This window comes from Rhinolophus hipposideros, assembly GCF_964194185.1.
Source record: "Rhinolophus hipposideros genome assembly, chromosome: 8".
In the NCBI taxonomy this organism is placed as follows: domain Eukaryota; kingdom Metazoa; phylum Chordata; class Mammalia; order Chiroptera; family Rhinolophidae; genus Rhinolophus; species Rhinolophus hipposideros.
Window position 1 is genome coordinate 25,623,998 of NC_138054.1, and position 16,098 is coordinate 25,640,095.

At 32.9% G+C, this 16,098-nt stretch overlaps 1 protein-coding gene and 1 pseudogene across 9 annotated transcripts in view; one reads left to right on the plus strand and one right to left on the minus strand.

The window, feature by feature from the left end:
- MTF2 (metal response element binding transcription factor 2) overlaps positions 1 to 16,098 on the minus strand; it is a 61,408-nt gene that overhangs the window by 12,561 nt on the left and 32,749 nt on the right. For 4 of the 8 annotated variants that reach the window (XM_081055983.1, XM_081055984.1, XM_081055985.1 and 1 more), the window contains 9 exons: positions 13,894 to 13,910; positions 13,712 to 13,813; positions 13,515 to 13,596; positions 9,818 to 9,913; positions 9,478 to 9,578; positions 8,938 to 9,086; positions 6,657 to 6,752; positions 5,416 to 5,484; positions 3,960 to 4,083 (listed from right to left, as the gene is read on the minus strand). In XM_081055983.1, the coding sequence (XP_080912109.1) occupies positions 3,960 to 4,083; positions 5,416 to 5,484; positions 6,657 to 6,752; positions 8,938 to 9,086; positions 9,478 to 9,578; positions 9,818 to 9,893 (615 nt within the window). In that variant the 5' untranslated portion in view covers positions 9,894 to 9,913; positions 13,515 to 13,596; positions 13,712 to 13,813; positions 13,894 to 13,910. Of the gene's footprint in view, positions 1 to 3,959; positions 4,084 to 5,415; positions 5,485 to 6,656; positions 6,753 to 8,937; positions 9,087 to 9,477; positions 9,579 to 9,817; positions 9,914 to 13,510; positions 13,597 to 13,711; positions 13,911 to 16,098 lie in introns of those variants that run through there. The other 4 variants (XM_081055981.1, XM_081055982.1, XM_081055980.1 and 1 more) reach the window with 2 other exon arrangements.
- On the plus strand, positions 7,565 to 7,879 carry LOC308500744 (enhancer of rudimentary homolog; annotated as a pseudogene). Its single transcript has one exon. The product of its transcript is annotated as an enhancer of rudimentary homolog (transcript).

Here is a 16,098-nt window from a genome sequence, read left to right on the forward strand (position 1 = left end):
GATTCAGGACATTGAGGCAGCCATGACAACGCATCTAAAGACACTAATAAAAGAGGACTTCCAGAACTGCTTCAGAAAGTGGCAAGAACGATGGAATAAGTGTGTTTGATGAGAGAGGGACTATTTTGAGGGATTAATGACAATGCGTCTTTCACTGTAATAATTTTTTTGGTGTTTAAACATTCACTGTATTGTTTGATCACACCTCGTATATTCAACAGAATAATCATTTTTGTTCCTCCTTCTACAGACACCAATCTCAAACTATGCATTTACTGTCAGGGTTGTATACTTCTATACAGAATAAACGCTATTATGTATAGTTACAACTCTTCCCCCTTCAATAAAATACACCCGTCAATTCCTCATGTTGAATTCTATGCCACATAGGCCTAAGCATGCCAAACAGTTTAAGTAATTTGTTTGCCAATCTAATACTGTATGCTAATATATAACACTCAAAGCCCCAAATATTTCTGTTAACCATGTTTCTTACAATTTTCACTTAAAAATACTCTACCACCTCTATCATACTAAGTTTTCTCTAGCCAAAACATCATTTCTGCCACAGTATTTCATTTGAGTTTTATCTATGCTTTTTTCCCTAAATCTCTCAAAAATGAAGTAGCACTCAAACATTGTTAAGACCAGTTAACAGAAAAATGGGTTGTCCTTACAGAATTAGGGTTTCAAATCACATTAGAAATCAAAGACAAATGATAACAGGCAGATTCCAGAAAGTATTACTGTCTCTCTTCAACTCCCAAAAGCAATCTGGTAAACAGTGATATCTCAACTCTAAGTAAAAAACCTTAAGCAACCATTATTTGGGGACTCAAATATTTTATATATATACATATATATTATCTTAAAGAAAACATTTCAAAACACCGTTTCTCAAATAGCTATACTCACATATGATAAGCATTAAGTCACTAACTCTCAAAATGTAAAAAACAAATCACATAAGGAAACACATCAAGCTGTATGTTCTAATATGGTCTAAAAGTTTCAGCTTCTTTTCACAGCAATCCTGAAAATAATTAACTACGAAAAACATATGATACATAAATGTTAAATTTGCCTTTCAGTATCATAGGATATGCTCTCCAAAAGAAGTTTAACGCTTTTTAAACTTCTTTTTGTTATTAAGAGGTCACAGCATATCCTTTATAGCAGTCAAGAAACAAAAAGCATAATACACTAAACAAATAATACTATGGATTCAATATAAGATTGCTCCAAATAACTAGAAATGTAACTAATTATTTACTAGGTTTCCCAAACGACAGAGAAATACCACTCACAAATAGTAAATATGAAAAAGTGCCCCCCCACGACTAGGTGTCCATTATATTCCTAAACAAAATGCCATAAAAATCTCAACTTCTCAAATCATCACAAAATTTTTTTTTCTTTTAACTAGACAGGATAAGGGAGGAAACTCCACTTTTTGAGAGAGCAAAATCACAACTATTTTTCTGTTTTGTTTCATTTTTGAGGAGGAACTTCTAGAGCAGGTATTTGTCATATAATCTATAGTACGTATGAGAATTGATGTTCAAAATGACTCTCAAGTACTCCAAGGTACTCAATTAACCAATAATATACTTAGCATACAATATTTCCCATGTTTTGGAAGTAATTAATGCTAATTTTTAAAATTTTGAACACAAATGGAAATTTTTGTTAATCTAAATTTGGATTAGTTACAAAATTCAATTTGCAACTCAATTTCACTTAACCAAAAATTTATTATTTTAATAGTCTAGAAAAATCCATTATTTGTATTCTTTGTTTCTATTACCACAAACATTTATAAATAAATTAGATGAAAGTCACTGAATAAACATTCCCAACTGGCATACATTTTATGGTCTGTATTATATAAAGATGTAGAAACTTAACAAAGAATTAAAACTTGAACTTCCATCTGTAAATAACTAGGCTGAGTACACATGAATAATCTAAGAAGTATGAATATTTTTTTTTAATGCAGAGAAATGATTTGAAAGTCATTTGTTCTGATAATTTGATGGCTCAAAAAAGGGGGAACACTCCTCAGAAAAGTAAAATTTGTTGTAAAGTTTTATTAGATTGTAATCATGCTTATCTTAATTTTTAAACAAAAAGAGAAACATTTTTCCATATTGGCAAAAAATTAAAAAATTGAAATTTCTTATTTTTAAGACATTGTCTCATAAACTACAGAAAATGAAAACATGTATCTATTGCTGAAATAAATTTCTGATACGTATCAGGTCAACTGGAACTGAGACACCTGAAATTCATAAATTGAACTCATTTCTTTAATAAAACAAACTACTTGTGATTTTTATTGTTTCCTATAACTAAAATCTAAGTATTACTTAGTTACTTAGTATTACTTAATTACTTAGTATTATTTAATTTTAATTAAAATTACTTATATTTTAATTTAAAATGATAGCATTTGAAATAAATAAAACAACTTGAGTTTTTATGTGTTCGCCCACTGTCTACATGAAGTAACTACTGCAGAATTTAATCATGTAAAACATAAAATGTACTAATAGGAATACAAATGTATCTGTATAACGTGCTGAAAGAATCATGGCTAGAAAGAAAACATTTTAAATAAATATATATTAGAGCATTACATATTAAGTTGACTATAAAGAACACTACAGTTAGTAGTGTCCTACACTTACATTTTTCTTTTATTATTAATCAGTTTATTAAAACTGATCAAATTTGCAAGTCACTCATTTTCACTCAAACTTCATCCTGAAAAAGTACCATTTAACAGAAAACTTAACAAGTGTGTTATATTCCAATTTCTAACATTTGGTATATCTTAGCACAATTGATTTTAATGTTATCCCTGATTTTATTTTTTAATAATTTTTCAATTACAGTTGACATATTACATATTAGTTTCAGGTGTACAACAGTGATTAGACATTCATATAAATATCCTTCATTTTAAAATCTAAATATTCTGCAAATGTTTATTTTATTTTATGCAACAGATCTATCAACTAGCTGTTAAATAAATGTGCTTTATGTTCTGTGATATGCCATAAAACCCCAAGAACAATAAACCAAAATTGCTTGATATCCTATTTGATATGAACCTTATAAACTGTCACGTGTCTAAAAGCTACAAATGCAGAAATTCTCCCTAAATGTCAAATCAGTTTACACAGTTTTTACCTCAAAATGTACTGTGTAACTAAAATTCATACATCTAATTCCACACATTATAAAACAAATTTTATTTAACCTAAGAGTAGTTAACCTGTATTTCAGTAATTCCAAATGAATGCTAAAATCAGGTAACAATTAAAATTATTCTAGTTACTTTCTTCTTTGTGCTATTCTATGGTGTCAAAATCTTCTCAATGAACGTGCATTAACTTTTATACTGCATTGAAAAAAGGATTCTTTGTAAACCAGCATGAGTGGTTAAACCTCCCAAATGAAAAGAAAAATGAGGTATCTGAATGAGAGGGAAAATCTCCAACTCCAGATAGCTTCACTACTCTAACTCATTATTCTAACACTATTAGTGGAAGTCAAAGATTTATGAGTACCAACAAGAGATTTATAAAGAAAAGCATTAGTTACATCTTTAAGTGTATAGGAAACTTAGAAGAAAAAGAGTAGAAATCAATAAGTAAGATACCCAATAATAAGGATTTCTCCCAACCTTCCATCTTTAACTACAATGACTCTCACTTCAGAAAAATGGAAGATTCAAGTAATTCACTTCCTCTTCCTCCATTTCCTTCCTAGTTAACAGGCAACAAACAGGAAGATGAGAGGGCCGGTCCTAATTTCCTTGCCAAAGTTATTTTTCCCTGAACTAAAACTAGAATTCTACTTTAGATGTGTGGCTTATACATGTGTTTTAGTTGCTTTAACAAAAACAAAAAAGACATCAAGCAGCTAATGAAGTTAGCTCTAAAACCACGTACCTCTCCAGGATGTAATCTATCCCAGTTTTCATTTATGTATGTCATAAGCTCAAGTTCAGAATCAAAGTATTTCTTCTTGTGAATAACACTTAGGTTATAAAGGCATAAGTGTGCTATATCTACCCTGGAATAAAAAAAAAAAAAATCAAAATCAAAATATGCAAAAACAAGGTTCTTGGTTATTGCTAAGAAATCACACAATTTTTTATAACACCAGCAATTTTTAAAATACTATATGAAGTATTTAGATGACCAGAGGGTCAATATCTTAAGTCAAATTTACAATATAATGAATCATTACATATGAAAATAACTGGAAAACATGAACTAAACATGTAGTTATCCTGAATAGTAACTATAAACTAAAAGATATTTGAATAACTTCTTAAAATGCATTCAAAAAGAATCTGACTTCAAGATAAAATAACTTACAATAAAAAATGTTGTTTTCATTACTACATATAAACTAGAGCATAGGTCATACTTAAACAGACTTTATCTGATTTGCAAGTGTTACTTTTTCCTAAAATATGTAAAATATTTATAACAAAAATTTCTAAGTACTTAACTACAGTAGCCGCCCCCACCCCTTATCCTTGGTTTGGTTTTCCATGGTTTTAGTTACCTGCAATCAACCGCAGTATGAAAATATTAAATGGAAAATTCCAGAAGTAAACAATTCGTAAGTTTTAAATTGAGCACTGTTCTGAGACGCATGATGAAATCGAATGCTGTCCCACTCTGCCCCACCAAGGACATGACTCATCCTTTTGTACTGCCTACCCAGGCTAGATACACTGCCTACCCATTAGTCCCTTAGGAGCCATCTTTGTTATCAGATCAACATCAACTGTCGCAGTACCACAGTGTTTGTATTCAAGTAACCCTTATTTTGCTAAATAATGGGCCCAAAGTTCAATAGTAATGTCTACAATTCACCAAATAGAAGATGTAAAGTGCATTTATGTACAGGAAAAACCACAGGGTTTGGTAGTATCCATGGTTTCAGGCACCCACCCGGTGGATGGGGGAACTACTGTATAGGTAAGCATTTTATCAGTAAATCCCCCACATTCATCACACTTCCCATGCCCAAGAATTACTGTGAAGCAGAAATTGGCACATTTAAGGACTAAGGACTTTCTCTCTTATACTATATGGTATTCTGAATGCCCAAAAGAACTGGAAACACGAATGAGAATTTTGAAGATCTAAAAGATATTTAAAAGTTACATTTTATGCCATTAGAAAATGATTGGCTTTATTACCTTAGCAATGAAACTAGATAATCTTTGGTGAAGATGACATCATGTTTAAGGATAAATAAAAGAAATAAAGCCAGACATAAAGAAGACCAAAGTTTTTATTTGAGCCAAGTAAATGTATACAAAGTTTCATCCTGCCGGTTTAAGAATATGGCTCTCTTTTGCTCCTTCACAGAAACGTTCACACTTACCACTGTAATGGTAGACGTTTGAGGTATTCAGGTCCAGAACTGCAGACAGAGCAAATAAATGTATAAAACCTAAGAAAAAAGGAAAAGTTGTATACTGAGTTGTCAAGGGTATACATACATTATTTAACCACTAAAGCTAATATTCAGCAAGTGCATATCCTATAATTGACCTAAGGACTGTTACACAAAGCAAAGTATAATGTGAATTATGACAGTCTGTGATTTAAAGAATTTTTTCCCCCAGGAACAACAAATAATGAAACAGTTTCTACCTGGGGGGAAAGGGACAATTTTTTTTTGACCATTAGAAACCTTCAGAGTTTACACACAGAGTCATATATAGGCATAGTTTACTAATGGCTTGTGTGTACCAGGAATTGTAATAGCTACCTCCATGTACATTGTTACATTCAGTGCTGAAAACAATCCAGGTAAAATAAGTCCACAGGAGACAAACTGACCTTCCTAAGTTCAGAAAGATAGTAAATGGTATCAGCCAAGATTTAAAACCAGGTTTTTTGATGCCAAGTTTAGTGCTCTATCTTTAATTTTTCTTTCTAGAGCTCTGCTATCCCACATTTCCTAATCCAGAAAGCAAAATAAGTCTGTTTTTAGAAATCCTTTAGATCTAAGGTGTAAATTGTGTGTATCAAGGTTATGTGGCCTTTTCCAATTTTCTTTCATAGGATCCCTTTGAAGTTTTTTAAAGGAAGATACCAATGAGAATAGTTTAGAGCACTGTGGGACAGTAAAAGCAAACAATCAATAATCAAATACTTAAGAGCTTTCTGGAATAATATTCAAAAGCACAAAAATTATGTGTATTTTTAAATTACTATGTTCCCCCGAAAATAAGACCTTGCTGAACAATCAGCTCTAATGCATCTCTTGGAGCAAAAATTAATATAAGACCCAGCATTATATTATATTATTATATTGTATTATATTATACTATACTATATTATATATTTTATTTTGTAAGACCCGGTCTTATATTATATTAAAATAAGACCGGGTCTTATAATAATTTTTGCTGTAAGAGATGCATTAGAGCTGGCTAGGTCTTATTTTCAGGGAAACACGGTATTATATAATTTAAGTATATTATTCAATATTTTCCCTCTAAGGTGACCCCTTTACAAGTCAATGTTAAAACTACTTTTAGGAATCTGAAACTATAAACAAAACCACAATAGAAAAAGATTAAAAATCAATCAGTGAAGTTCAAATGCCCTTCTTACCTGTCTCCAAATAGCATTGGCTTTTGAAGGCATTGCACACAAGCCTCATGAAACCACTGCTTACATTTGCAGCACTGTAGCATCTTTAAATACCAGCTATAAGAAAAAAGTTAAGATTAAAATCACTACCTTTTGATGAGGTAAAGGGTTGTTTTTTTTTACATGGCATTGTGCAGAATAAGGATATCCTTTTTTCAGTTAGTATAAGGTTAAGATATATCGATATCCTTATTTACCACCCAAACGTGTTTTCTTCCAATTCTTTTGCTCAAAAAGTGAGCCCCACATTAATTTTAAGCCACATATACACAAAAGCAAGAAGACTGATACTAAAGTCATGTATTCATCAAAGACTAATGAATACTATGTTCCAGGCACTCTGCTCGGTCTATGTTTTCTACCTATTTTGGATAATGCTTTAAACTAAATGCTAGGTATAAATGAGTAAAGAAGAAAAATCAATCTCCAGGCCTATTCACTGCATCTTTTTTATAAGTGATTTTTTAAAACTAGACAGAATGTTTCTTAAATATGCAAATGAACAAAAACTCAGAAGTGTTATAAAAATGTTAAATCACAAAAATTTCCTAAGTTCAGAGATGAGGTAGAATAAAGAACTAAAATTTCATTCGTTTATATTATTCATTTATTCATGTTTTCATCATTGAATACCTAACATATCCCAGTATTCTCCTAGACAGGCACCGTCTTAAGAGAAGCAGAGTCTCACAAGAAAGAAAGACACAAAAAATCAACAATTACAATTTAGAGTTAAATGTACAGTTATCCACTAATATTTTTTAAACTGTAGTACAAATACATGATGTACAACTCGACTTTTATCAACTTGTATTAAAAAAAAAGCTGGGGCAGTGTTGGTGGCGGCTTTAGCGAAAGAGTTTGGCGCGATGTCTCACACCATTTTGCTGGTATAGCCTACCAAGAGGCCAGAAGGAAGAACTTACGCTGACTACGAATCTGTGAATGAATGCATCAAAGGCGTTTGTAAAATGTATGAAGAACATCTGAAGAGAATGAATCCCAACAGCCCCTCTATCACATATGATATCAGCCAGTTGTTTGATTTTATTGATGATCTGGCAAACCTCAGCTGCCTTGTTTACCGAGCTGATACTCAGACATACCAACCTTATAACAAAGACTGGATTAAAGAGAAGATCTACATGCTCCTTCGTCAGTAGGCCCAACAGGCTGGGAAATAGTTGTGTTGGAAGCATTAAGGGGCTGTGGGTGGGTTTGGAACACAGGTGTGTACAGTGTGCTGTAGTGGAAGTTCTGTATTACAGTAATCCTGTTTCCATTTTGGTACACTCTAGCCCAGGATAAATGTATTAGATGAAATGTGAGGCTCTGGTTCATTCTGAAACCCCCACCAACCCTCCCCCCCCTTTTTTTCTTTTTCTACTTAAACATTTTTATGATTGTTTAGATGGAAGTTGTTCTTTGTCAGATAATGTTGGTTCCAGTCCTTCAAAAACTATTCATGCCTGCTTTATAACATTCATTGTACTAACAGCCCTTCTTCAAGTTGGAGTGGGGGTGGTGACACAGTTTAGTTATGTCCTGAAGTTAAAGTCTTGGTGAAAAACAAATAAATGTTCTTTAGTTTAAAAAAAAAAAAAAAAAAAAAAGATGAAGGTATTAGCTGACCACCTACAAATCCAAATGATCCAGAAGAATATGACAGGTTGACCAGAGAGAGGTTGGTACAATCTCTCTTTGCAACAACAGAAGCACAATGTCCAGAACTCTAATAGCCCCATTATATTCTGCCAGACTCTTCCTGACAACGCTCCATTTTCTAATCCTGACACCGTATTTCAAGACTAACTTTCAAAAACTGGTGAGCAAGAAATAAGAGTTTAGAAATCATGTCATAAAGAATGTTTGATGGCAGACTTTAGCCTGGAAAAGAGAGCACTACTGGTATGTGAGTCATGTGAGTGGGAAATAAGACTGCTGAATTGAAATATTTTAAGAGTTACCTCCTAAGAGCGATACGATGTTCCATAGAGCAGAACTAGGACCAGAGATCAAATGTTAAAGGTAAATTTCTAAACATTCTCAGTTAGAACTCTGATTAATTTATTTAGCAAACATTTAATGATAAAGATGAATAAAACTACAGCATCTAATTTCCTTTACTGATACTTTCATGAATATGCAATTCACTATCACTCCCACACCACAAAAAAATAAAGTCGACAATATAAGCAAATAAAAATTAATTAAAGGGCATTAAATAACTACATGTACTTACTCTCCAGGGCCTCCACAATAGCAGTAACATTGCTGGACATTGGTTTTATGACCTGCATCCCATTCAAGGTCTGCCACACTATAGGGTAATGTCTGCTTCATGACTTGCAATGCTTTGGCATTTGGTCCTTTCTTAAGCGCACCACCCCTCTATATTAGAGGGAAAAAGTTATTTAAAAGAGTGAAGGATAAAGTTTAAATGCAATTCTGTAACTTAAAAATGCTTCTGAAACTGCTGAAGAAATTTCCATTCTAAATTTCTTACCATATCACAAACTGTTTGACTAATAATAATCTTTATTTATTTTGTTGTCTTTTCTTTCAAATTATTGCCCCAATTCCAAGAACACTATCGGAAAATAAGTGCAAGAATAGTTGCAAGTCACTTAAGCATCATTAGTCAAACAATAAGCAGCACCTCTTCCTACCCAGCATTAATTGCTCATTTCATTCAAATAAACTTTCAATGTATACAATCACTATGTTGATAGTGCCTTACAAATTCCATTTAGGGCTTTAGCCCAAAACACTTAAAAGATACCTTTGTTGTTGTTGCAAAAACACACTGTCGACAGAGCCATTTTTCATCTGAATCAATCACACTGGAATCAATATGAGGTGTGTGACACAACTGATGATATCCTTAATATCAAAAAAAGCATAAAGCAAATTCTATTTTATTAATAAATACTGCAACACAATTTCAAGAAGGCATTTTAGTATTCTCTTTTCCTACATTAATATAATTACAGCTGGTGGATAAATTTATCGTTAACAGCTTCAAATTACCAATATAAAGTAATTTTAATCATTAATGTTCAACAGGGGGATTATGTATGCAACAAAACTTTTCCACAAAATTAAAAGAAATCGATGTTTACCTTGGCCACACTTATCACATATAACCATTTCATTCGGAGCTTCTGAATACTCTTCTTGACATATTGTACAGACCATTTCCCCACTTCCAGTGGCTCCTGAAATAGTTCAAATATACACTAAAAAGACAGCCATAATAAAGAAGTGTTGCACATAACAAAACTACTTTTTGACTCAGTGAAGCCCATATTGGTGATGTCTGTTCACTAGACCATAATGATTTCTTCTCAAGGCAAAGTACTCTATACAAAATGCTATCTCTCTGCTCCCTGTGTTCTTCCCACCTTTAATGTAAGATGCCTACTTTCTGCCAAGGGCATAATTTAAACTGCTCTCAGGCAGTATGGCTTCTCATTCACTGTTAATTTTCCCACTCTCCTGGGTGGGGAAGAGAGAGGATGGGACGTTTTGTGAACACCAGAACTACTCTCCACAACACAAATGCACCCATGTACATATGTTCAATCACCCTACACTGCCTATACTCATCATGAGACTAAAGAAAAAGGGCAAGAAAGATATATCAATGACCTCTTTCTCTCTGGATTTGGAACATTTCTTTTTATTTACTAATTTATGAAACAGGCTGAACACCAATTATTTAATCTCTAGCTTCTGAAATCTGGAAATATGCCCAACAATGTACCCCAACAAAATCCCACTGCAACAAGAATTGGGGGTTCCACAGTTATATTTTTTACCTGAATAAATTATTCTTCATTAAATATGGTAAATTATTTCTTCCTTAAACATTTTTGTTCTAAAACATTTTTATCCTTAAAACAATTTTATTATACAAAATTTGGAATATGATTTTATCACTCTAACACAATTATTTTATCACTTGTCATCGATTTCGATATGCAGTTAAAATACTCATACATAGGCTTTATTCACATAGTAACAATAAAAATTTACAATTTTGTGCTATGGACAAAGCATTGTTAGGCTCCTGACATACATTATTTTATTTAATCCTACAGCTTATTAGATAAATATCCTATTTAAAGAGAAGAAATGAGGTTCAGAAAGATAAAGTAACTAACCCAAGGATGCTCGTCAGAAAGTATCAAGACTATAGGATTAAAACCTAGATATGACCGAATCCATATTCTCTCCACTGTGAGATGCTTCCTCTCATTAATACTATATATCTTCTTTCAAAAGCATTTTTCACACCACACTTTTCAAAATTATAACTTCTAGTAACTACATAACATTCCATCCAGTGGAAAGAACCAAACTTAACTTTGTTACGCCTCTATTCTTACACATAGGTTACCAAATTTTTCATTTGTTCATTTTTTTGCATTTTTCCTTGTTTGTTTTGGTCTCTTCTCCTCTCCAGCCTCTTCCTTTCCCAGGCTTTGTTTACTTCCTTGCACAGCTGGCTGGACATGGCCTCCCATAGCTTCTAAATGTACGGCTCCAGTCAGGAGAGCAACCAGACTAAACCTGGGATCTCTCAGTCCAAACCTGCACTTCCCAGGAGAAGGACCGACAGCCCCAGACTGGGGTACGTGCCTGCTCTGACTCACTGCAACCATGTGGGCTGGTGTGGAGGAAGGCAGCTCCTCAGAAAAGTGGGTGCTGATCCAACAGTGTTCACCTCAGGAAACAACCCTAAGGAATGTCTTTACTTGTGAAATCCAAGTACATAAACTTTACAGGAATTTCCTGTGTAGCTCAGTGGCATTCTATCATTTTCCTAACTCTAAATCCAACTGACTATAAAGTTTTAGCCATTTCAGCTTCGATATACCAAAATTTTTGTTGTTGTTATAATAAAGCTACAGTAAATTTTTTTCATCTCGCTTTTCTACATTTGAATTACTTCTTTTGAATCACTGCTAGAAGTGAGTCTGCTGTATAAAGAGTATAAAACGTTTTTATGCATTTAATGCAGCTGCCAAAGTAATATCCAAAACATAAATTTATACTGCCATCAGCAGTGTATCATGTCCACAGAAACCATAACTAGTATTAGGTGTTAAGATTAAAAATCCTTTTAAATTCATGTAATGGTTTTATCATATTATTTCCCTGCCGTGCACATTTCTTTGATTACTAACACAATACATTTTTCTTTATTTATGTAAACTTTTCAAAGGACTCCTTATTAGATGAGTGAAATTATTCTAATTTATTAAATTATTTTGATAATATCTATTATTAGCAAGTTTCTTACAGGAAGAAAACTACTAAAGCTACACTCCACAGTAAATCCTTCATAATGCTGTTTTCAGGTTCACGTGCTCATTCTATAGCAAGATCCAAGTTACATGTGTCCTACTTTCTGGATGTTACAAAGAGTTAAATGGCCAAAGAGCAATCCTTTGTAATTCTAAGGATGGTAAAAGCAGCCAGTGAGAAAAGAACCACCAGACCGCTAAACTGATAAACAGGGTGGGGCACAAGTTGGACAGGACCCTCACTTTAATGACAACTTTCTAACCATATGCACCATTAGTTTTCTCCCTTCTTTCTGAAAGGGAGGTAGGGAGGGACAGGGGAAAGGAGGAGACAAAAGACAGAGAGACCTATATTTAATCCACAGGAACCCTGAAAAGGTACAAAGGTTGAAAGGAACACATAGCTAATAGAAGGGGAACAAAAGCAGCACTAACATGTTTCAGTCCCACCACAGAGAAACTCATGTTTACAGACTGGCAAAGGAATAATTCTGTATGCAGTGTAATAAGACCAGCTCGATCTCACCACTGTCGAAGATATCCTATCCCTTTTCTCACTGACCCATCAATTTCAGATGCAAAACATACAACACAGCAGGAACCTATCATAATGTTACACTTGGAATTCAAATATAAAATCCAATTGTTAAATACTTTAGAGAGATATCCACCCTTTAGGGAAAGAGAGTTTACATCTCCTTTCTACAAGAGGAAATATAAAACACCAGTCTTAGTACAGGTCTATTAACCCAGTAAAAGGAAAACCAAAAGTGGTGCTTTAGAGTGCAGTTAAAATATTCAAGATTTTTAGTATTTATACCTTTAATAAATAAAGCAATTTCCATGAAAGAGATACCTGGAAAAACATTTTTATTTAGCATATTCAAAGGGCATACAGCAATTACAGCTTGCAAAAATGAAAAGCATTACAGAAACATACCTACAACCAAACCAAAGCATATCTGTACTCATTTTTACATGCACCCCAATACAGCCTCATTTTCCCACATGAACATAAAAAAAATTAAATAGTAATTTCAAACCATTCATATTAACAAATATTTCTAGTACTCTAAGCCTGTTTAATATGTCCTAATTCTCCAAAACATCTGACAAACAGTATGTTTTCAAAACCTACTAACTCTCTACATTACTCTGTACTAATATAAGTAGTAGTTAAGATGAAGCCCAAAGTGACTAAAAATTGTCTTCTCAATTCCTAGAAGGTCCTAACAACAGTTTAGTTTACAGGAGTGCTTCAGTGACGCTTCTGTCTTCTGGTCTACCTCTACCCTAACAGAGTGATTCTTGTTCTTTTATGATCTTTAATATAAATCATAACTCCCTGAAGACTATGAAGGGAATGCTGATTTTTCAGCCTCTCCTCAAGTGATTCTGAGTTATCTTAATACCCTGTTGAACAGAAAACACTCAAAAACGACATTCTAAAAAAAAAAAAAATCAAATTTTAATATAAATCATGTTCAAGAGAAATAGTAGCACCTGCCTGTTTGAATGTCCTTCCAGAGAACCCAGGATTTAGAACTGTCTTCAAATATGATGAAGCAGCTCTGTTTCAATATGTTTATCTGAAATACAGAGGAATACTTGTGATTTCTTTTAAATAAAAAACATGAAGTTAATTTAAATTCAAGATGAAAAGTTTACTGTAAAAACAGCAAAAGACATATTAAGGTAACTTGCCTTTTTGATAGTTCCAAGATAAAACAAGCCATCTGACCATCTAGCTAGGACATCCTGACCCTCTTCAAATTTACATGCTGGCTTTTTGACTTTATGTCCATCCTGTAAAGACAGCTTGGTCAAGGATGTTGGGGTCTTTTGGTTTCGACGTAAAGGAGACCGCTTGTGGACCAGTGAATTACCTGCCCCTGTAGAGTCTCTGGTTAGGAAATAAAAGATAAACATATACAAGATTAACATACTTGTAGAGCTTATTTTATACCAACGATATATTTCACGTTAATTAAAATTGTTGATTTATTAAAAACCTTAAATTGAGGGAAAATATGACAAATAACTCAAAATCACAAATACTGTGCAGAAACAAAGAAGTTTGAAAGCAAAATGAGAGACGTTCTCAATATTCAATCAGTAACTATCTTAGGAGAGGTCGAGACTCAGCAACCACTCCAAGTTAACTTACTAAGAGCAACAGTAAGTTGAAGTAAGCAGTCAATAGTCAAAAGCAAAGAATGCCTTGAATCTCATACCTGGGTTTAGCTAACAACTCATAAAAGTTTATGAAACTAAAAAGTCGCATGGCACAATTTCATAAGCACTTGATAAAGAACAAAAATGATTATGCCACATGTAGTTAAAAATAACCAGTGACTTTGGGGTAATTGGGTATATTCAACTCATGGGAAGGGTAGTCATGACCTCCCTACAGAGAATCACTACTGAATTAAGACTTGTTTATTGATGGTAATGTATCACAGTCTCTTAAATATGCACTGAGGGAGCTTAAAATTAAAATTGAGAAACACTAATTTCACAAAATCATATTCAAATGAGAAATATAAGATCATTTTACTTTTTTAAACAATGACCCCAAAATTACACACTCTAAAAATATTATAACATATATTAGTTATTCCATAAACAGCATAGAATACCATCAACTTTCTTAAAGATAACAAAGCAGTGTTTGTTTTGTTTTGCTTTCTTAATTTTTTTTACTAATTAAACAAAAATATGTAAAACTAGACAAACAATGATTCAAAAATAGCATAAAAGTTAAGCAAAAATAAAACAAGTGGGAAAGGAAAAAAATGCTTCAATACCTACGAACTGGGAATACCTATTTCAATACCTAAGAATATACAAATTCTGGAAAATTATGTCAGAAGGTACAACATGGATGAAATGTGAAGACATAAATAAGCTGGATAAAAAGGACAAACATTGTATGATTCCACTTATATGATAAAACTAGAGTAGTCAAATTCAGAGACACAGAGAGTAGAATGATGGTTGCCAGGGGCTGAAAGGAGGGCGGCGTAGGAGTTAATGTTTAAAGGATACAGAGCCTCAGTTTGAAAAATAAACATTTTAATGATACCTGGTATCTCCCCAAATTTCCAAAATTTACTAAAAAACAGTAATCTATACATCGAAGATCAACAAACTCCAACTAGGAAACTTCAAAGATATCTATACCCAGACACACAATACTAAAAACGCTAAAAGAAGAAGACAAAAATCTTGAAAGCAGCAAGAAAATTATTCATCACGTACAAGGAAATCCTATAACATTAACTTCTCATCGGAAACAATGAAGGCCAGAAGGCAGTGAGATGATATAATTGAAAACGCTGAAAGAAAGAAAACTGTCAACCAAGAAACTTATATCCAGTAGAACTGTCTCAAAAATGAAAGTGAAATAAAGATACTCCCAGATAAACAAAAACTAAGAGAATTTGTTGCTAGCAGAAAACCTTATAAGAAGTACTAAATGAAGTTCTTAAGATTGAAAGTAAACCAAGGTGAAAATTCAAATACACACACACAAGAAAACAAAGAACACTGACAAAGGTAATTAATTATAAAATACAGTATATATGCTTATTTCCTCTAATGTAAGTATATAAAACAATACGTATGTAATTGTATTGTTAGGCCTATTAACATATAGAAATGTAATATATTTGAGAATATCAGTACAAAAGAGGTAGTGGGAACTAAATTGTATTAAAATGACACCAGATGGTTAACTCCAACCCATGGGAACAAATAAAGAAAACCAAAAATGGTAAATAAGTAAATATAAGTGAAGTGAGTATGTCACTTCAAAAAATATCTGCCATAGATCCAAGTTAATCATTGTTTCAAAGTAAAAATGGTGTTCCATATAAAAGCTGCCAGTTCAGCTAGCAACTCAAACAATGACATAATACATACTTTATGTATACTTCTCATTTCATCACACATACTAAAAACCTAAACTCGAGGTTAAGTTTTAGTGAAAATAATGTTTACTGTTTCGTCAAGAAGGTTAAGTGAAGTAAGATTTCTGTGTGTGTGTGTGCATGCGTGTGTTTTTACTGTGAGTGCTCAACAACAAAGAA